Source organism: Rhinatrema bivittatum, chromosome 1, assembly GCF_901001135.1.
Source record: "Rhinatrema bivittatum chromosome 1, aRhiBiv1.1, whole genome shotgun sequence".
NCBI lineage: Eukaryota > Metazoa > Chordata > Amphibia > Gymnophiona > Rhinatrematidae > Rhinatrema > Rhinatrema bivittatum.
In genome coordinates this window covers 768,244,159-768,268,523 of record NC_042615.1, presented here as the reverse complement: position 1 = coordinate 768,268,523, position 24,365 = coordinate 768,244,159, and the positions used below count along the sequence as shown (strand labels likewise).

The 24,365-nt window shown below is 40.4% G+C and overlaps 1 protein-coding gene across 3 annotated transcripts in view; it reads left to right on the top strand.

Annotated features, from left to right (window-relative positions):
- The window catches only part of WDR7 (WD repeat domain 7), a 1,145,388-nt gene that overhangs the window by 44,130 nt on the left and 1,076,893 nt on the right, over positions 1-24,365 (top strand). For all 3 annotated transcript variants that reach the window (XM_029579728.1, XM_029579736.1, XM_029579721.1), the window contains exons 3-4: positions 6,302-6,408; positions 24,270-24,348. In XM_029579728.1, the coding sequence (XP_029435588.1) occupies positions 6,302-6,408; positions 24,270-24,348 (186 nt within the window). The remainder of the gene's footprint in view (positions 1-6,301; positions 6,409-24,269; positions 24,349-24,365) is intronic.

Genomic DNA, 24,365 nt, shown 5'->3' with positions numbered 1-24,365 from the left:
AGTTAGTTGGTATTTTCCATTGCTTTGACATAAGAATGTTGGCTATTGCTGGTCCAGCACCAGCATATATACCAAAAGATGTCATTGAAAGGGTGTGTCCTTTGCTCTATCTGCTAGTAGGCGGAGACAACCCACTACTTAAGGAAAGGAAATTAACAGATAAAACTAAATTTCACCTTAGATCCAGCTTCTACCATTGGGAATTAAAATATCAATTTGCAGTGTGCTGTACAAGAGAAGAGAAATAGAAGCATACAGAACATAAAAACTACAGTGTTACTTGACAAAAATAGCAAACAAATTTAGAACATGAGAGAATCCTGCCATAACTGGCTTATAGTTTTGTACAAAGCAAGATATAGTAATAGAGAAGATGAATGAGGATATTGTTGGCTGCAGTTAGTAAGTTGTGCCTCAGTCACTACATTTTGTCAGTGTACAACCAGCAGGATTCTGCCTGGAAGATTACTGATGAGACATAACCATCTCTGCTCTGGTGTGTAGTGTTTTATGGGAGTTTGTAATTACTTTGCAGTTGTTAAAATAGCTTTGTCCAGTATGAGCATGAAAGAAGGCAGAAGAGTATTTTATTCTAGGTCAGCAGCACTTTTCAAAACTCAGATTCTGATATGCCACTGTGGTCTTCTAATTCCAAAATTTAATAACCATTATTTTTAAGTCTTTTTATCTGTAACTTTTTTTTCCTGAGGGTAGTCCTCTTCTAATTTCTGGCTTATCCTAATTCCTTTTGACATATAAACCTCAGAAGATGGCATTCAGAACATCTTTTGTTTAGCTAGAAGTGAATTAGTGTTACTAGAATTGTGAACTACTAAATATCCCATTCATCAGCAACATTCATATTTGACTTCAAGAATGCAGTAACATATATTAAGATGTGCACTGACATATAGATACATGTCTTGGTGCACTTGGAGCCTTTGAACCTATGCTTCAAAGAGCCTTCAGCAGCTGGGAGATGTGTGTTATTGCACTTCTAAAATTATTCTGTGATAATCTCCCTATACTGTCACACAGAGATTTTGTTTTTAAAATAAATGGATTAACTTTAATACTTTTTTGCATTTGTTAAATTGACCAAAATTAAAACTTCTGAAGAGGCAGATCTTACTGTTTAGCAATAACTAATATTTGTTGCGCTTGGGGGTGGACCCTTGTCCTGGGACAGTGAAGGAACGCCTCCTGAAAGGGAACAGGAGGTAACTGCCCCAAGGGGCGGAGCACTGGAGGAGACAGAGGCTGTGAAGAGCTTCACCACTGGAAGCCCGAGGTTCCCCCGGGAGGAGCCCATAGGGACTCGGGCCGCTTGGACTTAGGTGGGCCTCGCATGGTCTTCTGAGAGAATGGAAGTCCGGCGTGCCCACTGACACAGGGGGAGTGCAATCGAGTTTGAAGTTGGAGACTGGTCGGAACAAGGAGAACCAGAACAGAGTTGGTGATGACAAGGCGAGGAACAGAGCCAGAATCTGGAGATAGGGTCAGGCAGGCAAAGGTCAAGATCCAGAGGTCAGTCTGAAAAATAGTCAGTAAAGCAGGGGTCAGGTACCAGAGGTCAGACGAGGTCAAAGGCAGGCTGAGGTCTTGAGGCAGGTGGCAGGCAGGTCAGGAGCAAGCTGAGGTCTTTGAAGCAGGCGGCAGGCAGGCAGGTCAGGAGCAAGTTGAGGTCTTTGAGGCAGGCGGCAGGCAAGCAGGTCAGGAGCAAGCTGAGGTCAGTACCAGTAAGACAGTCCGAGGGTACTACCTGGGTAGACAGACAGACGAACACAGGAACAAGCAGGATGCAGGAACAGAACTGGAACAGAAGGATCCTGGAACGAGACTAGGAACAGGCAAGAGCAGGAACAAGCGCAGAGGCAATCTTAGACCAAACTGATCCGATTGCCAAGGCATGGAAGCATAGACAGGAACTTCCTTATATCGAGGGATCAATCAGGGTGCGCCACGGAGCTAAGACCCGTCCTTGGCCTTACATGAGTCCAGGCGGTCCGCGCGCGTGTAGGGGCGTGGCTAACAGAGGACGCCGAGCCTCGGCGTGCAGCCTGGCTCGCAGTGGAAGGCCCGGCAACTGCTGCTGCGGAACGCTGGGGCCTGGCAGGACTGGCAACTACCGCGAGGGAGGTCGTCCTGGGACCCGCTGTGCAACCATGATGGTGAGCAGACCCGTGCGCGGGACTCGTAACAATATTTGATTGGTTTGTACCTCATCTTTTGTTTAGTATAAGATTTTGGTGCAAGGATATGTATAATACACTGTCCCTATTGTGCGTAATTGCCTCTATCATTTAAATAATAAAGTAATACATTTTAGATGTATCAAGCAAGATAATGTTACAGTGCCCTGATGAGAGGTTCATTGACTTCTTCCAAAATATTAATAAACTAAATGTGCATTGACTTCTCATAGGCATATGTTTCTTGTGAGTGCACAAAAAAAAGTATGTTCAATCATAATAAAAACTGACTTGCATAGTGCTATTAAGTTAAATTGAAAGACCATCCTTTACCCCAAGAATCCCATTTGATGCAGGGTTTTTTTGATGATGATGTCTGTCAGTGATATAAGTTTAGATAGGCATTTCCTTGATTTTTCCGCTATGATGCTTATTAAGATATTTAAATGTACAGATACTGGTTAAATTAAAACAAAATAACAACAAACCAAAACACACACAGGACAAATGAAGGAGTAGGCTATGGTTAGAGCAGTGAGATGCAAACCAGGACTCAAATCCTGCTGCCACTGCTTGTGACTTTGGGCAAGACACTTATCCTTTGCCTCAGGAACAAACTTAAATTGTGAACCCACTGGGGACAAGGAACTACCTACAGTACCTGAATGTAATTCAGTTTGAAGCTCCTGAAAAGTAGAATATAAATCAAATAAATGAAAAAAATGGTCTATAGGCAATGGGAAGAAAGATTTCCTTGTGGGTCACATCCTCTCATAACAAATCTCTCTCATTTGTTATGTTTTCATAATCTCATTTATGCAAAATGAGGTGTTCCTTATACTGCTTCTCTAAGAGGTCTCCCTTGTTGGTGGAACAGGCAGGGTCCTCTGGGTCAAGCAAACCAAAAACTAAAAAAAGAAAACTGTGTAACTGATGGTGCACCAATAAAACATCGATTGGTGTGGGTGATTGTCAGTGTACTATCCTCCAGCCCTTAGTGCAGTTGACACATCAGTCTCAAGTGCCATTGCTACATAAAGCTTCATTGAAGCACAAAGCAATGGCACACAAAGCCCCGACACATAAGTTCTCGATGCACTTGACACACTAAGCCCTAGATCTACATTGTTGACACACTGGGCAATAGTGCCATCGACTCAGCTTTTTTCCACTTTACCAGTATGAAGAAGTGGATTAGTGAGGCAGAAGGTGAAATAATAAACCTAGCCCCACCCATCACCAGGACGATATCACCAACCAGATTTCTGGAAAGGGCCTTTGCCTAGAGGCATCTGAATTGTATTTGATCCATGGTCCTCTTAATTTTGAATCAGCTTCTGGTGTAGATCTTTGAGTTCAGAGGTGCAAGGGGACTCCATCCTGATATCAGAAGATGATGTTCCACCTCCAGTGCATGGTCAAAGAGCACATCAGCCCTTGGTCCAAGTGGTAGAATTGGTGAAAATTTTCTTGATCTCTCTGGCGTTGTGGCTTGGAGACTGTTTATAGGGACAAGGATCCTCAAGCAGAGGTATTCTTTTTAAAATTCTACAGACTCCCATCAGAACTAGAAGCCATTCAAATTCATGATATTCTGCAGGTGTTATAAACAAGAATGTGGGAGAACCTGATATTCCTGTTAAATGTTTTTCTGGATTGTTTGTTAGAATTATCTATCTCTGTATATCATTTCTTGTCAAGTTTATGCTTGTTAACTGAATTTAAAAGCAAATAAAAGATTTAAAAAAAAAAAAAAAAGCTTCCCATTCAATCATCGAATTTAGTCCAACTGGAGCTACTGTGCGCCATTGATAAATGAACTTCTGCTCATGCTGACAAAAGTTATGATACTGGGCCACCCCCGGGGCACTGGAGCTGTTTTAAGATGCAAAGCTTCAGCTGTTTTATCGTGTGCTCATATTCCATCCAGTGTTTAACCAAGGGAGCCTCTATTTTACGTGTTCGAATACAGCTTCTATGCTGTCGGGATATTACCATAATAGACATGAACACCGTTATTATGATATAGTTTATTAATTACAACACAGAAGTCAAAACTCCTCTCCCAATATACAAATGATATAATATGGAGAGGGAAATTATATTCCCAAATATGGCAGATATGGCAGCTGAGATTCAATGCCAAGAAGTGCAAAGTCATGCATATGGGGAGTGGAAATCCGAATGAACTGTATTCGATGGGGGGGGAAAGGCTGATGTGCACGGAGCAGGAGAGGGACCTTGGGGTGATAGTGTCTAATGATATGAAGTCTGCGAAACAATGCGACAAGGCGATAGCAAAAGCCAGAAGAATGCTGGGCTGCATAGAGAGAGGAATATCAAGTAAGAAAAGGGAAGTGATTATTCCCTTGTACAGGTCCTTGGTGAGGCCTCACCTGGAGTACTGTGTTCAGTTCTGGAGACCGTATCTACAAAAAGACAAAGACAAGATGGAAGCGGTACAGAGAAGGGCGACCAGGAAGGTGGAGGATCTTCATCGGATGACGTACGAGGAGAGATTGAAGAATCTAAATATGTACACCCTGGAGGAAAGGAGGAGCAGAGGAGATATGATACAGACTTTCAGATACTTGAAAGGTTTTAATGATCCAAAGGCAACGACAAACCTTTACCATAAGAAAAAAATCAGCAGAACCAGGGGTCACGATTTGAAGCTCCAGGGAGGAAGATTCAGAACCAATGTCAGGAAGTATTTCTTCACGGAGAGGGTGGTGGATGCCTGGAATGCCCTTCCGGAGGAAGTGGTGAAGACCAGAACTGTGAAGGACTTCAAAGGGGCATGGGATAAACACTGTGGATCCATAAAGTCAAGAGGCCGCCAATGAAGAGTGGGTGACTCGCCAGAATGATGGCTACTGCCTGGACACAATACCCTTATTCAATAAACATACACATGGTTACTGTGACTCCAACATCACTCTAAGCTTCAACAGCAAGAGGAAATGTGGAAAAAGGATTTGCACTCACAAAGCCGGGAGTAGCTGGCTTGTTACGGCGGTTACTACCCCAAACCAAATGTGCCTGATACTTCACTTTCGATGCACATCCAGCATAGCTCTCTGCTCCAACGGCAGGGGAGAAGAAAAACTGATACTTCACGCATACCCAGCATAGCTTCAACGGCAGGGGAGAAGAAAAAAGGATTCACACTCACAAAGCGGGGAGTAGCTGGCTTGTTACGGCGGTTACTACCCCAAACCAAATGTGCCTGATACTTCACTTTAGATGCATATCCAGCATAGCTCTCTGCTTCAACGGCAGGGGAGAAGAAAAACAACCAATAAGGGCTGTATAACATAGTCTGGGTTAAAACAAATAAGCATGGGTGTAGCTTGCTTATTGCGGCGGTTACTACCCCTACTACCCCCTAACTAATCAAGCTAGATATTTCACTTGGATGCAGCTCCATCACTGCTCTCTACATTAATGGTGGGGGAGGAAGGGAAATAGAACCAAGAGCTAAAAGAAACAGATAAGTATGAGAGAAAAAATGTGTGAAGCTTGCTGGGCAGACTGGATGGGCCGTTTGGTCTTCTTCTGCCGTCATTTCTATGTTTCTATATTATATCATTTATAGTTTATAAATTGTCATTACATGCCACCATTTCAAAGTATAAAGTGGGTTAATTTGTAGTATGAAAGGTATGGTGTGAGATATGAATGAGTGTTATTTGAGTGTTTGGGTAACAGCTAGTATGAATGAGTTATTGGTGTAATATATACTTGAAGGTATGCATCTTTTGGAAAATTGTATTTTATTAAATACAGGATTGGGTATACGATGTATATAAAATATTACTTAATATTGTTTCATGATCAAATTAATATCTTTTGTAATAAAAAGTTTTTTTGGAAAATTTTTTTTGACCTAGTAATTAAAAATTGTTTTCATTGGGTTATAGTGAAAGTGCTTTTAGCCCACTTTGTTTAGAGTGTGTTTTGTCTTTATATTAATTAAGCACTGGTTACTTTACATATTGCCTGATTTTGTTTGTTTTCTTTGTGTGTGTGTATATATGTAGATGATATACATTATGTGCATGGTACTGTACTATCTGTTTACTTTCTGTAACTTCTGTGATTTCTAGATCAGTCCTCGAGCCCTGTTGTTTGGTCATACGGCTTCTATTACTTGTTTATCTAAAGCCTGTGCTTCCACTGAAAAACAGTATATAGTCAGTGCATCTGAAAGTGGGTGAGTATTGTGCAAATCTTTGATTAGTTAATATTACAAAAAATGACAGTTTTTATAACTATAACAGTATTCTGTTTTTGTATCATAATTTTATGTATATTATATGTTCATGCTTATGCTTTAAACTGTTTACTTTGTAAATCGCTTGGTGCTTTTAGCATGCGAGTGATTCATAAGTCTTAACAAAAATAAAGATGAAAGATAAATATAATATAAATACTTAACAGAGAAGTCTATAAATTCAAGCAAATTTTTCCTTCTGAATATTGTGTGCTAGAGCCGAATTTTTTGAGTTCTTATCCTTTAAAGCAGTAGTTCTTGACCTTTTTTCTGTTGGGACACACCTGCCAGATAATGCTTAAATGCATAACACACTGAACACTCGACCATCATGGGCTAAATGTAAACATACTTGGCATCCTCAGGAACCAACTCCCCCTCCGGTCCCCTAATTATGGCTAGAGAGGAGATTTCCCCATATAACTCATCATATAAAATATATATTCTGATTCTGGTACTATCTCAGTAACAAACACAAACTCCCTTACTACCAGGTGCATTGTAAAATACAAAACCTGAAAAAAAAACACAGCATATGTGTAGTAAACCTCCCTTACTATAGAAATACTAACTCCAAGAACTCAGTCAGCAATATTCCTATCTATGAGATGGCAGCAGTGCACCACCAGTGCATGTCCTATTGAGAATGAGTAAACCCAACAAATAAGACTGATACAGATCCCTTCTTATTAGTAAAATACCTCACTTCATTCACACATACAGTTCCATCCTTCACCAAATACAGAATAAAAGACCACAGAAATCTGGGGAGACAAATACTGGAATGGAAACCTCAAAAAGCCATTCTGTATGCAGTGCAAATGGAGAACTAGAAACAGAAATAGATTTCTTCCTGCACTAAGCAAAGTACAAAGATAGAAGTAATGCATATTCCCAAAAGTGCCATATTATGGCTCTTGTACCCTTGTTGCTCTCCCTCCATGTCTCCATCATCCTTTACTTCTCCCAATTATTCCCTTTCAATCATCCGCTCATACTCTCAACCCCCAACATCCTCTGCCCTGTGCTCTCTCTCTCCCCTGCTTGACTCTCTCTACCTCCTTCCTGCTCAGCAGCCCCCACACTCCCTCTCCCTTTCACTTCTATCTGCCCAGCATCTCCAACCTCCTTTCCCCCACCCTCCACAGGGTGTAGAGATCAGCAGCAGCATCACTCCCAGACTCAGCAGGGGAAGATAAAGTTTGTGTCCCATCAGGGGCCCAGAACAGCAGCAGTTGGCAATGTCTCGCTCTGATCTGGGTGAAAGAGGAAACAGCCTCCCACTGGGCCAGAAAGAAGAAAAGGAAGTGAGAGTAGCCTTCCATCAGGCCCAATATAAGAGAAGTCAACCATCTCCCACCCAGGCTTATAAGGAGACAGCTGGCCCTGGACACATCTCCCAGGATCTCATGAAACACCAGCATGTCCCGACTCACTTGTTGAGAACCACTGCTTTAAAGCATGCTTACAGTGCTAAGTAGATCCTATGTCAGATGCAAGAAAAAGGGATCGGAAGATAGCTTTAGAGGTAGAAAATCACCTTACAGAACGTGGCAGGTTGCAAATGCACTTTCTATTAGGGACAATAAAATATTAAAATAAATATTAAAAAAAAAAAAGTGTGTGTGTATGTGTGTGTGTGTATATATATATATATATATATATATATATATATATATATATATATATATATATATATATATATATATAAATAATGTCTCTCAGAGCAGTGGACTATGAACCAGGAGACCAAGGTTCAAGTCCCGCTGTCACTCCTTGTGACCTTGGGCAAGTCACTTTACCCTACATTGCCTCAGGTACAAAAACTTAGATTGTAAGCCCTCTGGGGATAGAGAAATACCTACAGTACCTGAATGTAAAACCGGTGTGATATCTCAATTGAGATGAATGTCGGTATATAAATAAATAAATAAATATCTCTTCTATCCTGCTTTCTTGGTCTCTTCTTGAAAGAGAGCCACCACTCTTTCAGGAATGTCTCTATCATATCTCTCCTCTCTAGCTTTTCCTTTAGGGTATACATGTTAAGATCTTTGTCTGTCCTCATATGCTTAATAATGAAGATCACTGACCATTTGAATAGCCATCCTCTAAACTGACTCCATCCTGTTTATATCTTTTTTAAGATGTGGTCTCAAATGAGATGTGGTATTCAAATGAGATCTCATCAGGGGCTTATACAGGGCAATATCTTATCCCTTTATTATTTTATTTTTTATTTTTTGCTGACCATTCCTCTCCTTATGCTCCGAAGCTTCTTTCTGGCTTTTGCCATCTCCTTATTCATGTGTTTGTTTACCTTGAGATCATCAGACACGATCACCCCTAGATCCCACTCCTGTTTCATGCATATAAGACTTTCAACCCCTATATTGTGTATCTTGCTTGCATCAAATGCATGATTCTACATTTTTTAATAATATGTCTTAGCTGTCAGACTCTAGACCATTCATCCAGCTTTGCTAAATCATGCTTCGTGTTTTTCATGTCTTCCTGGCTGCCTACCCTGATGCAAATTTTGCTATTATTCACAAAAAGACAAACCTTTCCTGATAGTCCTTCTGCAATATTGCTTACAAAAATATTGAAAAGAACCACACTAAGGACAGAATCCTGAGACACACTACTAGTAATACCTCTTTTCTTGGCATGAGCTCCACTTACCACTACCCTTTGTCATCTCTACTCAACCACTTTCTAACCCAATAAGTCACACACCAAGGGTGCCAAATTTCTGTGCGGAGCCATGTGAAAAGTCTTACTTAAATCCAAGCTCCCTATATCTGATGCTATACCCTGATGCAACTCTCTGGTCATCCAGTCAAAGCAATTGATCAGATTTTCAGACAAGTCCTAGTAGTAAAACCAATGCTGCTCAAATTTTCTAATCCATTGGATTCCAGAAACTGCACTGTCTTCTGTTTTAGCAAGATTCCATTAATTTATTCACCACCGCAGTCAGACTATCTGGTGTTTGGTTCCCAGCTTCCTCCTTATTTCCACTTTGTGAAGAAGAACCACATCTTCTGATCCTGTTGGACCTTTCAGCTGCCTTTGACACGGTTAACCACTCCAGCCTCATAAAACAACTCTCATCCATTGGAATTGCAGGTACCGCCCTAGCATGGTTCAAAACTTTCCTTAACAACAGAGAATACAAAGTGAAAATACACAATAAGGAATCCTCCTGTTTCAAGGCCCCCATAGGAGTACCACAAGGATCCTCCCTATCTCCTACCTTGTTCAACATATACTTACGCCCACTGTGCCACCTTCTAACGGATCTCAATCTCAAACACCTTATTTATGCAGACGATGTTCAGATAATGATTCCCCTTAAAGAATCACTAGGCAAAACACTTGAATACTGGGAATCTTGCCAATCAAAAATCAATGACCTCCTCACCAGCTTAAATCTCATCCTTAACTCCGCCAAAACCGAACTAATTCTCATTACTCCTGAAAACAATAATCACCACTCTCACACTTCAAACATCCCCCTATCTTCTCAAGTCAGAGATCTAGGAGCCATTATTGACAACAATCTGAACTTGAAAGCTTTTATAAACCGCACCACTAAGGAGTGCTTTTATAAACTACAGGTATTAAAAAGAATTAAGCCTCTGTTCCACTTTCAAGACTTCAGAACCATACTTCAAGCAATAATCTTCACAAAATTAGATTATTGCAACGCCATACTTCTGGGACTTCCATCCTCATACACCAAACCGCTTCAGATGGTACAAAACACAGCGGCCAGAATCCTTACAAATTCCAAAAGAAGAGACCACATCTCACCCATCTTAAAAAAATCTTCACTGGCTCCCCATCCAAGCCAGAATCTTCTACAAAACTATCACCATCATCTACAAGTCAATCCATCACTACACCTCCCTGGACCTTCAATATCCGCTCAGCCTTCATATCTCTCAAAGACCAATCAGAGAAGTTCACCGAGGATCCCTTCAGATACCGAACACAAAATCCACATGACACACAACAGCAAGAGAGCAGGCTTTCTCAACAGCCGGACCCTCACTTTGGAACTCCATCCCCACTGATCTGCGACTAGAACCCTGCCTACCAATTTTCCGCAAAAGATTGAAGACCTGGCTTTTTAAACAAGCCTTCCCGGACAACTCATAACCATCACCTTCTACTGTAACAATGTTTACTGTAAATATTCATTGTTATTATTAAGTTAAGTAATTATCCCCTTACAAATCTTTTCTCCCCACGTTCCTCTTTTTTCTCTCTCCCAGTTATCTTACCCCTGTTTTTTGTAACTGCTTCCCCTTGCACCAGTTTAGTTCTACTGTTCTATGCACCCCTTGTTTCTATGTAAACCAGCATGATGTGACTTGTTCATGAATGCCGGTATATAAAAAACCTAAATAAATAAATAAATAAAAATCTACCGATCTCCAGTCCTCCAGAACTACTCCCAACTCTAAAGAAGCATTGTAAAGGTCAGCCACTGGAGCTGCCAGTAGTTACTTTTATTTAATTCAAAAGTTTTATAGCTCACCTGATTCTTACCTACCTAGCTAAGCGGGTTACAACATATATAGAAATTACATAAAAATAATATAAAATATAAACATTTCCTATGTTCTTCTATGAGTTCCCTTAATGCGTTCAGATGTATCCCATCTGGCCCTATCACTTTATTCTGTTTTGTCAGTTTGATGTATTACATCTTCTATGGTAACTGATATTTGTTTTAGTTGCCCAGAATCTCCACCATTAAAGAATGTTTCTAGTGTGCGTATGTTTCCAACATCCTTCTCAGTAAAGACAGAAGTAAAGAATTTAGTCTTTTTTTTCCCTCTATTTCCTTGTCCTCCCTGAGCAACTTTTTAAACCCTTAATCGTTTAGGAGCCCAATGGATTCCCGTACAGGCTTTTTGCTTCAAATGAACTTGAAAATGTTTTTATTATTAATTTTTGCCTCTCTGGCAAACTTCTTCTCAAAATCTCTTTTGGCCTGTCTTAATACTGTTTTATATCTAACTTGCCAGTACTTAAGCACTTACCTATTTTCTTCATTTGGATTTGCCTTTAATTTTTGAAAGATGCCCATTTATTTTAACTGCTCTTTCACCTTGCCATCAAACCATGCTGGCAGTTGTTTGGTCTTCTTTCAATATCTTTTAATGCATGGAATACATTTTATCTGGGCTTCCAAGATGCTATTTTTAAACCATGTTTGTGCCTCATGCAAACTTAATTTTTTGCCACTGTTCTTTTTATGTATTTTTTCTAAATTCCTCATTTTGTCAGTCTCCATTTTTAACACTATATGCTGTTGCAGTAGTTTTACTTAATGTCCCCTCTTCAGTGAATGTCAGATTTAATTACATTATGATCGTTGTTGCTAAGTAGTTCCACTGTGATAATCCCTTGCATCAGGCTGTATGTGCCACTGAGGAATAGATCAAAAGTAGCTTCCCTTCAAGTCAGTTCAAGGACCAGCTGCTCCATGAAACAGTCATTTATGGCATCAAGAAACATAATCTCTCTAGTGTTTGCACAAATGAGTCTCTCATGATGTTTTGACACCCCCCCTCTCTTTTGAATTTCATTTGCATCTTAACTTTTTCTTTTAAACTTATTACCTTCATTTGCTACAGATTTTTGTCTCCCATTTATATTTATGTAGTTGATTTTGGGCTTCTGCAGCTTCAGGGCTTATATCATTTACCAGAAATCCTTTGTTTGAGGAAAGCAATTTGTTTACCCTCTCGCTTAATTCAAATGTTGGTCAAAGTAGGATTGGAATCTATAATTAAGAGCGGCAGTACTTATTTGGATGGTTTTAAACCATTCACTTTGTATAGATTCTTGCCTTCTGCGGTTCATTGTCTGTCCCAAATATAAAGCAAGCTTGCATACCTGTAATCATTGTTCTTTGTAGACAGTAGAACAAATCAGCCATAACGCATGGGTAATATCATCCAGCAATGCTAATTTGGTCCCAGCTCTCAGAGCACAGTTAAAGTTTTAATGAGCATGTGCATGAGTTCTGTGCATGCAAGCTTCCTCATGAGCCCTTCAGCCTCTTCTAGAGTTTAAACTTCGGTAAGGTAGTCTATTCTCCAGGGAGGTAGGCCTACACTAAGCATGGTTGATTCAACCTGCTGTCTATGAGGAACCCTGTTTACAGGTAAGCAAACTTGCTTTCTCTATCAACAAGCAGGCATGAATCAGCCATAACACACGAGAGTCCCAAGCTGAAGACTGCACTGCTGAGGCACTTAATGAAAGACAGCCCAGCCCCATCAGGTGGAGTGTGGAGAATGGGTGAACAGGCTGAACAGAACTACTGGTTCAAAGTCTTTCTGAGACATGCTGTCCAGACAGTAGTAGGACATGAAGGTAGCAGCTTTGTATATGTCTTCAATGGAAGTGGCCCCAAGGTGAACCAATGAAGTCACCATGGCTCTTACTTGATGAGTCGATGAGTAATAATGTGGTATACAATCCATTCGCCATACATCCATTTGGAAACTGCCTATTATTGTTATTATTAATAAAAATTGTAACTATTACAATAAAATAAAATGTGACCGTAAAAGCACTTAAATAGACAAAAAAAAATCCCTACACTGATACACTCAAAATAAAAACATTGCAAATTATAATGCACACTACAGGAAACTGTGGAATTTTATATCCTTAAACACCGGGCAGAAAAGGTAAGTGTTCAGTTACTTCTTAAATGATATCTGGCATGAAATCAACCAGAAGAACTCTGGCAATGAATTTGACAAGCAAGGACCTGTAATTGAGAGAGCATGATCCCGAGTTTCACCAAGGCAAGTACCTCGAAGCAAAGGAAGCTCAAGCAAGCCACATTCAACAGAGTGTAGGGCTTTTACTGGATGATGGAGATGCAGGATGGAACTTGATGAGATATCCTCTGTGGTGGTGTTCTATGAATTATCATTAATAACTTGTACTTTACTCTCCATTGTAAGGGCAGTCAGTGGAGAGAATGTAGAATTTGTCTATTATGTTCGTTTATATTGATACCTGGCAAAACTTGTGCAGCTGAGTTCTGTATAATTTGGAGTGGTCTACTTGTGGAGGTGTGCAGTTCTAAATAGATAGAATTGCAGTAGTCCAGTCGAGTCAAAACCAAGTGTCTGGAGAACAGACCAAAAGTGCACCACTCCTGCTTATTGGGATCAAAGGACACAAACAATTGAGAAGCTTGATGGTTAGGTTGTGTTACAGTCCAAGGAGTGAAGAATCCTTTCTGTTTTGTGTGCATGCGAGCTTGAAAAGAATATCGGTAGCACAATTTCTTGGTTAATGTGGAACGCAGATAGCACTTTCAGAAGGAACTTGAGGTGAGTTTGTAGAACAACCCTATTGTGGAAAAGCTGGCATGTTGAATATGAATCCAGAGCCTGTAATTTATGTTCTCTTTGCATTGAGGTGATGGCCACAAGAAACACTTCACTTCAGGTCCACTGACTTGAGATGTTTGATGGGAGGTTTAATAACTTGATATAAGACTAGATTGTGGTCTTAAGGTATTGGAAATTTACTAACTGGAGTCAAAGCATGCCCACAGGCTTTTCATGAATTTTGACACCAAAGGATAGAGAGAAATTGGAGCCCTCTCCACCTGCTGGTGATATGCCTCAATGGCACTGAGAATAACCCTTGACTGAAAAGGTGCTGAGGACGAGAAGAACAGATACTGAACAAGGTCTCTGGAATGCAGGAGAAGTGGCTGGATTCACACAGTGTTGGAAACACTTTGCTCGTGAAATTGTAGGATCTTCTGGTTTTTAGCTGAAATTGGCATGTCATTCCCTTCCTTTTGGAAAGAGTAAGGAGAAGATTATTGCTTGTTTCAACATCCATTCAATGAGGGCCAGCAACGGCATGTTTGAATGGGAAAGCCTGCTGACCTGTGTTATGTAAGAACATAAGAAGAACATAAGAAAATGCCATACTGGGTCAGACCAAGGGTCCATCAAGCCCAGCATCCTGTTTCCAACAGTGGCCAATCCAGGCCATAGGAACCTGGCAAGTACCCAAAAGCTAAGTCCATTCCATGTTACCATTGCTAATGACAGTGGCTATTCTCTAAGTGAACCTAATAGCAGGTAATGGACTTCTCCTCCAAGAACTTATCCAATCTTTTTTTAAACACAGCTATACTAACTGCACTAACCACATCCTCGCAACAAATTCCAGAGTTTAATTGTGCGTTGAGTAAAAAAGAACTTTCTCCGATTAGTTTTAAATGTGCCCCATGCTAACTTCATGGAGTGCCCCCTATTCTTTCTATTATCCGAAAGAGTAAATAACCGATTCACATCTACCCGTTCTAGACCTCTCATAATTTTAAACATCTCTATCATATCCCCCCTCAGCCGTCTCTTCTCCAAGCTGAATGTAAATTGGAGACATCACCAATGGAATTGGAGATTAAATTAAGAGCATTAAAAATTGCCATACTGGGTCAGATCCCGAGGGTCCATCAAGCTCAGCATCCTGTTTCCAACAGTGGCAAATTCAGAATATAAGTACTTGGCAAGTACCCAAACATTAGCTAGATCCCATGCTTCTAATGCCAGATAAATGAAATAGCTATTCCCTAAGACAACTTGACTAATAATTTATGGATTTCTCCAGGAACTTGTCTAAACCTTTTATAAACCCAGCTATTCTAACTGTAATAATCACATCCTCTGGTAATGAATTCCAGAGTGTTTGTTTGTTTGTTTGTTTTTATTTTATTTATTTGTTTGTTTGTTTATTTATTTATTTATTGAGCTTTATATACCGTCATTCAGTAGAGCCATCATAACTGTTGTGTGTTGAATGAGAGAGAATTTTTTCCCATTTGTTTTAAATGTATTACTTGCTAACTTCATGAAGTGCCCCTAGTCCTTGTATTATCTGAAAGAGTAAATAATAGATTCACATTGATCTGTTCTAGTCCTCTCATGATTTTGTAGAACTCCATCATATCCCCCCTCAGCCATCTCTTTTCCAAGCTGAACAGCTGTTTAGCATTTCCTCATAGGGAAGCAGTTCCATCCCCTTTATCATTTCTGGTCACCCTTCTCAGTACCATCTCCAGTGCAACTATATCTTTTTTTCAGATGCGGCGACCAGAATTGAATATAGTACTCGAGGTGCGGGTTCATCATGGAACGCAGTAGAGAAGCATTATGACATTCTTAGTTTTATTCACCATTGCCTTCCTAATAATTCCTAACAATGTTTGCTTTTTTGACCACAGCAGCACACTGATAAGATGGTTTCAATGTATTGTCCACTATGACCCCCTAGATATTTTTCCTAAATTGAAAAACTGATAGGATATAGATTCTGTAGTTGTCATGGCCAGGCCAGTGCTATGAGGATTTAATCTCACCCCCTCCTGGAGGCTTTTGGATAATCCTGGAAATGAAAGTACTTGGTGGTGGGTATATATAGAGTAGACCAGTGCTCCTATGAAGCACAAAAGCATTTGGTAGCTGATCTGTAGCTGCTTAGATGAGCAGAAATTCTCAACTTTTTGGTGTTCTCTGAGGCGAACAGGTCTTTCAGTGTTCCCCAGCGACTGAGCATGTTGTTTGTGATCCTTTGATCCAAGTGCCTACTCGTGCAGTTGCAGAACTCCTGCTGAGGCAGTCTGCCAATGTATTCTGGATTCCTGGAAGAAAGATTACTTGGGATGGGCATTGTGATGATCAGCTCATGACCAGATTTGGAAGGCCTCCTAGCAGAGGGTATAGAAGCCTCAGCCTAGTTTTTTTTTTTTTTTTTTTTTTTTTTTTTAAGAACATGGCCACCTGGTTGTCCATCTGGATCAAGATCTCTTGCTGTAGAGTAGGGGAGAGAAAGCTCTTAAAGCATAGCAGTGGCTTGCAGTTCCAAAGATTTGATCTACAAATGACTTTCTGCTAGGGACCATGACACTAGAGTGCATGTCACATCTGTGTAAATCTCCTATTCCTTAGTGGAAAATAGGTAAATAGGGTCACTTGATGCACTGGATTTTTGGGTTCATCCATCAATAAAGGGATGCTCTCATTTTGGGGGTTGCAGAGAATGGGTAGAAAAATTGATAGAACTGGTCCTGCTGACTTCAGAGGGCTCTCTGAAGGCCTGCATGTGCAGATAAGTCAGAACTATTTAAATTGCTGCACTTATGTGGCTGTGAAGAACCAGTTCTATCACAAGAACATAGGAATTGCCATACTGGATCCATTGATCCTTGAATCCTGTCTCTGACAGTGGCCAATCCAGATCGCAAGTACCTGACAGATCCTATAAAGTAGATCTAATTCCTATTATTAATTCCCAGGTATAGCAATAGTGTTCTTTAGTCTGCCTGGCTACTAATTTTTATTTATAGTTTTTTATATACCGATGAACGTTGGGAACATCTCATCAGTTCACATTAAACGAAATTCAGCAGTAATTGCTTTACAGTGAAACAAGGAACATATGGATAACAAAGGGTAACACTAAACGATTTACAGGTTATATTGATATGAATCATGAAAACTTAACATAAATTACAAGAAAAACCATATTTACAGGAATAACATTATATACATGGGTGTCGAGATGGACTTGTGGAGTGTGTGTCATGTAGGGGAATGGACTTCATGGGAGGGGGGAGAGCTGATCGGGGTATGCTTGTTTAAACAGGTATGTTTTCAGGTCTTGTTTGAACTTTTTTGGGCATGCTTCTTGGCGCAATGAGGAGGGAAGTTTGTTCCAAAGGGGGGGGGGGGAGCAGCTAAAGACAGAGCCAGAGCTTTGGTGGAGCTGAGCTTGAAGTCTTTGGTGATGGGGTCAGTAGTGTCGCTCTGTGTTGATGTCTTGTGGGTCTATTTGTGTTATGGAATGTAAGATGTTTTTCTAGCCAGTGCATATTTTGGTTGTGGAGCGCTTTGTGGACTAGGGTGAGAGATTTGTATGATATTCTTGCAGTGACAGGGAGCCAATGCAGGTGATGCAGTACAGGGGTGATGTGGTCGCGTTTGTGGGTGTTAGGATCTGGGCAGTAGCATTTTGGAGTAGTTGTAATGGTTGCAGTGAACTCTTGGGTAGTCCAAGGAGCAGGGCATTGCAGTAGTTAATCTTGGATAAAATGAAGGCCTGTAGAATGGTGCGGAAGTCGCTGAGGTATAGAATAGGTTTCAGCTTTTTGAGAGTGTGAAGTTTGAAGTAGCAGGATTTGGTAGTATTGTTAATGAATTTTTTGAAGGTGAATTGTTGGTGATGCCAAGGCTGCGCACATGTTTGGTGTAGGCAGTGGAGGTGCAGGGGGTGTTTGAATGTAGGGATGGGGTGATGCCTTGGGGTGCAATGTAGAGAAGCTCTGTTTTGTCAGTGTTTAGTGCAAGGAAATTGCTTGTCAGAAGAGAATTGATGATGGAAAGTGTCGAGTTCCAAGTCTGGGAGGCTTTGTGAAGTGTGTCATGTATAGGTATAAGAATTTGTACATAGTCAGCATAGATGAAGTGTGGGAGGCCAAGTTTGGAGAGTAGAGGGGGAGGAGATAGATGTTGAACAATGTAGAGGAGAGGGAAGATCCCTGTGGAACACCTTGTGTCAGGGGGATTGGTTTGGAGGTGCTATTGCCTATTTGGACACTGTATTGTCTATCTTGTAGATAGGATTGAAACCATTGGAGGGCTGAGCCTGTGATGCCAATGTCAGTGAGTCGATCTATTAGTATTTTGTGGTTGACCATGTCAAAGGCAGAGGAAATGTGAAGGAGGATCAGGAGATGTGAGAGACCTTTTGTCAAGGCTTTTTAGGATGTAGTCAGACAAGGAGACGAGTAATGCCTCAGTGCTGTGATGACGTCGGAAGCCGTATTGAGACGGCGATAAGAATTTGTACATCGGCGATAAGAATTTGTACATGTTATGGACTCTTCCTCCAGGAATCTGTCTATACCTCTTTTAAACTCTGCTATGCTAGTCACCTTGATCGCATCCTCTGGCAATAGCTTCCACAACTTGATAGTTGCAAAGTGAAAAAATACTTTCTAAAATTTGTTTTGAATCTGTTGGTTATTTGTTTCGTGGAGTGAACATAAGATATGCCATACTGGGTCAGACCAAGGGTCCATCAAACCCAGTATCCTGTTTCCAATCCAAGTCACAAGTATATGGCAAGTACCCAAACATTAGATAAATCACAAGCTACTATTGCTTATTAATTACCATAATAATAGTTTATGGATTTTTTTTCTCTAGGAACTTATCCAAACCTTTTTTAAACCAGTTACATTAACTGCTGTATTCACATCTTCTGGCAATGAATTCCAGAGCTTAACTATGTGCTGAGTGAAAAAGAATGTTCTTTGATTTGTTTTTAATGAGCTACTTGCTAACTTCATGGAGTGCCCCCTTGTCCTTCTAGTATCTAAGAGTAAATAACCAATTTATATTAACTTGAACAAGTCCTTTCATGATTTTGTAGATTTTTATCATATCTCCCCTCAGTTGTCTCTTCTCTAAACTGAATAGCCCTAACTTCTTTAGCCTTTCCTCTTAGTGCAGCCGTTCCATGCCCCTTAGTTTGGTCGCCCTTCTTTGCACTTTCTCCAGTGCAGCTATATCCTTTTTTTGAGATACAGTGACCAGAATTGCACACATTATTCAAGGTGCAGTCTCACCGTGGAGCAATACAGAGGCATTATGATATCCTCTGTTTTATTTGCCAATCCCTTCCTAATAATTCCTAACATTGTTTGCTTTTTTGATCGCCACAACACACTGGGCTGAAGATTTCAATATATTATCCACAATGACGACTAGATCTCTTTCCTGGGTGGTAACTCTTAAGATAGAACCTAACATTGTGTAACTACAGCAAGGGTTATTTTTCCCTATATACATCACTTTGCACTTGTCCTCATTAAATTTCATCTGCCATTTGGAAGCCCATCTTCCAGTCTTGCAAGGTGCTCCTGCAATTCATCACAATCCGTTTGAGATTTAACTACTCTGCATAATTTTGTGTCATCTGCAAATTTGATCACCTCACTCATCGTACCCCTTTTCCAGATCATTTATAAATCTATTAAAAAGCACCAGTCCAAGTACAGATCCCTGAGGCACTCTTTTACCTTTTTCCATTATAAAAACTGACCGTTTAATCCTACTCTGTTTCCTTTCTTTTAACTAGCTTGCAATCCACTAAAGGACATTGCCTCCTATCCCATGACTCTCTAGTTTTCTTAGAAGCCTCTCATGGGACTTTGTTCTAATATTATTTGAAAGGGTAAATAACTGTTCTTTATTTAACCATACAAAGTATTAAGAACATATTAAATTGCCATGCTGGGTCAGACCAAGGGTCCAACAAGCCCAGCATCCTGTTTCCAACAGAGGTCAAACAGGCCACAAGAACCTGGCAATTACCCAAATACTAAGAAGATCCCATGCTACTGATAGGGAATAGCCACAGCTATTAATTGTAAGTAAACTTGATTAATAGCCGTTAATGGACTTCTCCTCCAAGAACTTATGCAAACCTTTTTTGAACCCAGCTACACTAACTGCACTAACCACATCCTCTGGCAACAAATTCCAGAGTTTTATTGTGTGTTGAGTGAAAAAGAATTTTCCTGGATAGGAAATTTAATAAATCAAAATCCAGCAAACCTTCCCTCAAAATACACAAGATATTAAACAAGGAATATGCAGTTCTTGCATCCAGCAATTATTTATATATGTGAATATTTAAATGAAGAAGGCATAATCCTCATATCAACAGGCTAAATGCCACACTAATTTCTGCAACTTCCATATGCCTGAGAATTTAATCATCGGTTTAAGGCTCCAACCACCTTTAAGTTTAAATTTTAGTTGTTAAGGTGAAACTTATGGTGAATTAAGTGCTTTTTATTTTTGTTACCTTGAAACAATGGTGAGCGTTTGATTAAATCTCCACTGTCCCAGTGAGTTTGAAAAAGAAGACGACAAAAACCAACGTGGTCCATGTTTCGGAAGCACCATGCTTCCTTCCTCAGGGAATGGCCTCTTTCTTCTTTCAAATTAAAAAAAACCAAACATTTTCCTTAGAATTTCATCCATCAGAACATTTCTTTGCTGGTGTATATTTCCTTGTGAACACGCTCCATAAAAACACTCCGTGGAATTCATCTCACCATCACATCTTTGATGCTCAATGTGTTGCAAAAACGTCTAATGTCACAAAGTATGGTGTTACCTAGTACATTTAAAGAAAAAGAGATGCAGGTAAATCAATCATTGGTCTTATTTCATATTCCACATTTACTTATGTCAAAAAAATGCTACTATGTAACCATTATTTATTTAACCATTCCACCACACTCATGATTTTATAAACTTCTATCATGTCTTCTTAGCTGTCTCTCTTCCAAGCTGAAGAGCCCTTGTTTGCTTAGCCTTTTATCATAGGCTGATTCTCAGTACTGCCTTAAAAAATTCTTTACATCAGCGATGTAGCGGTTTTGAAGGGGAGAAATGTTTTAACCTGAAGTGTATTTATCTGGGCTCCTATGAACTGAATTCTTTGAGACAGGACCAAGTTGGACTTGGAGAAGTAGAGGAGGAAACTCAAGGATTGGAGAAGCCATATAGTTGTTTTGAGGGGCTCCAGAACTCCTCTGGGAACTAGACTTTTCAATAACCAGTCATTCAAGTAGGCGAATATGCAGATTTCAACTGATGAATCTCTGGGGACCACTAAAAGACCAAAAGGAAGTACCTTATACTGGCAGTGCTTGCCCTTCACGTCCCTGAGAAATTTCGATGGATGGAGTGAATGAGAATGTGCATTATAAGTGTCTTTCAGCTCCAGAATGTGCATCTAATTCCTTGGTTGAATGAAGGGAAGTATCATCTAGAGGGAGTTCATCTTGAACCTTTTTCGAAACAAAACTTTATTCAGCCTCTGAAGCCCAGGTTAGGTCTCAATCCCTGTGACTTCTTGAATTAGAAAATATGATTAGAATGCCTGGCCACAATTCTGAGAAGAGAGAAGCCTGATTGCCTTCTGTTGAAGGAGAGACTCTATCTCTAGCTGCAGTGGGGCAAATTGAGAGATTTGAAGCTAAAAATTGAAATCCGTTGGATTAGAGGGGGGTGAAAGAAGTGTAAGCATTAGCCATATTTCACAGTTTTCAGGACATACTGGTACTTGGTAACTTGGATCCATTCTGGAAGGAAGGACTGGACCGTATCACCTCCCCCTCCACCAGGGAAGTGGGCTTCAAAGTTGTCAAACTGGTTTCAGATGTAGGTTGTCTGTGCTAATGGGTATTCGACCAACACCATTCCCTATGTTGATCTCTGTCTGGCAGCAATTGCTGCTGCTGAAGTGTGGGAGAAGCTTGATTATTTTGAAAATTGCAGAAGGGACTTTTTGGAAGCACGGACATTTGTAGGACAAATAGTGGGGTTAGTTGAACCCTGCTGTCACTGATAATGACCGCAGGGTGGATTGATGCTCCTTTATTAGAGCTACAGTTTCTATACCTTGTTGCCGAACAAGTTTTTTCCTGAGTACATTTGTTAAATAGTCATGCACAGACTCCTATGGAAGCTGCTGAAGTACTGGCTGCACAAACTTATTCAAACTCCTATGGGAGCTGCTGAAGTATTGGCCATGGTGACAAAAGCTTTTTATGTGGAGTGGATAATTCTCGCATTCTATCACATCTTCCACCGCTTGATTGAAGTCACTGTCTTGGTTCTAACGAGTCCATCAAATGTTTCAGGTTTTGCATGCATTTGTGCAAATCCTGCACCATGTACAGCTGATTAGCTGTGATAGTGCTAAGCATGGATCCTTGAAAGACCTTTTTCTCAAATGCATCCAAAGCTATTTTTTTTTTTTTTTGTTTCTTTCCAGGAGGTGTGTTACTGTTATCATGAATGTCCTTTGCATATTTCAACACTGACTTCACCATCAAAGAGTGATTATCATAATTGGACTACCCAAATCCTGGGGAGACTTGGATGCTATACTTTCAGCTTTTGGAACACCAGCAGGCATGATGTCTGGGTCTGCCATATGTTCATTTGCAGGAGTGTGAGGAATCTATGCACAAGAATGGATGCAGAATCTGCTGCAGGTTGAAGGAACTGAAGAAGCCTGAAGATATCTGTTCTTGGGTATTGGTTCTTCTTTATAGTGATGGACAGTGTCTTCATAAGAGCATAAGATTTGTCATACTGGGTCAAACTATTCCAGCAGTGGCCAATCCATGTGTCACGTACCTGGAATGATCCCAAAAGGTTAATAGATTTCATGTTGCTTATCCCATGGATAAGTAGTGGATTTCCCCAATGGTTTATGGACTTGTTCTTCCAGAAACTTTTCAAACCCAGCTACACTAACAGCTTTCACAACATCCTCAGGCAATGAATTCCAGAGTTTAAGTATATGTTGAGTAAAAAAAAATTTAATTCTGTTTGTCTTAAATGTATTACCTAGTATCTTCATAGCATGCCTACTATTTTTTTTTTTACGTTTTGATAGCGTTAACAACCAATTCATGTTTACCTCTTTCACTCCTCTCACTATTTTATAGACCTATATCATATCTCCCCTCAGCCTTCTCCAAACTGAATACCCCTAACCTCTTTAGCCTTTAATCATAGGGGAATCTGTTCCGTCACCTTTATCATTTTTGTTGCCCTTCTCTGTAGCTTTTCTAATTCTGCTTTATCTTTTTTAATGTGGCGATGTTTTAATATGTGACTAATTGACTTCACCAGTTTAAACAAAAAATGTGGATAGCAGAGATCTTCCAGAGGAAAATTTATGCGATGGCAAATTTTGTAGGGGACCTGAGAGAATCTCCTTGGAATCTTCCTCTTTCTTCCTCGGCCACGGGAGTACACTGAGCCTGATGATGGTAACCAAGTAGGGGACATCTGTTGGTTTGAGGGGCAAACATCAGACAGGAACGCAGAATGAACAACCCCACTTCTTCCTCTTTTGATTCATGAAGGGCCTTCCCTGTAGGAAGTGAAGTTAGTACTTCAGGGAGGGGACTTAATCCCACTGCCAGAAGCTCCTGGGGTGAAACATGAGCCTTTAGGGACTTTTGAGTAGCCGCCTTATATAGGAAAATTTCTTTCATTTTGGACAGGAGAGGTTCCATCTTCAATCTCCGATCTTCAGGGCTTGAGGCAAAGAAATTCTTCACCAGTTCTGACATCTGTGCATCCACTGGCTGAAGGATCCTTTGCACTGGAGTTGGAGGAGACATTCTCTTCAGAAACCCTTATTGGTTGGTTAATCCTCACTGAGCGTGGCACTTAATGGGAGCTCAGAGCTGTAGTTTTAGCTGTAGAAGTGTCCAGATCGGAGGTGCTCTGTGCCAGTTGCATTGATGGCCTCTTGCTGGCTGATGCCAGATCTTATAGTTGGCTCTAGTGATACCTCTTTCTGCAATATAGTAGGGCTTTTCTGCTTATGTGCCTAGATGCTCCAATCTGACAAATAAGCAACCTGCCTTCTTTGGAGCAATGAGAGATGACCCCCAGAGGGGTCATGCCTTCCTGGTACCCTTTTCTGCACTGTGCTCAACCCCTGACCTGTGATGGGTATGATAAGGTCCATGTTGGTGCTGTTGGATAATGTCCCACATGCATTATGGCTGATTCATGCTTTCTTGACTATGGAGAACCAAAATTGCATTTCCTAAGGCCTTAACCTGACAAACATGTGATCCTATAACTACGGTAGTGCAGTCTCTTCTTTTACCTTTTTCTTTCTTACAGGGAGATGTGCCTGTGGGATGTGAATGATGGGAGATGTATTGAGTTTACTAAGTTAGCTTGCACGCATACTGGGATACAGGTTAGTATAAATATTTC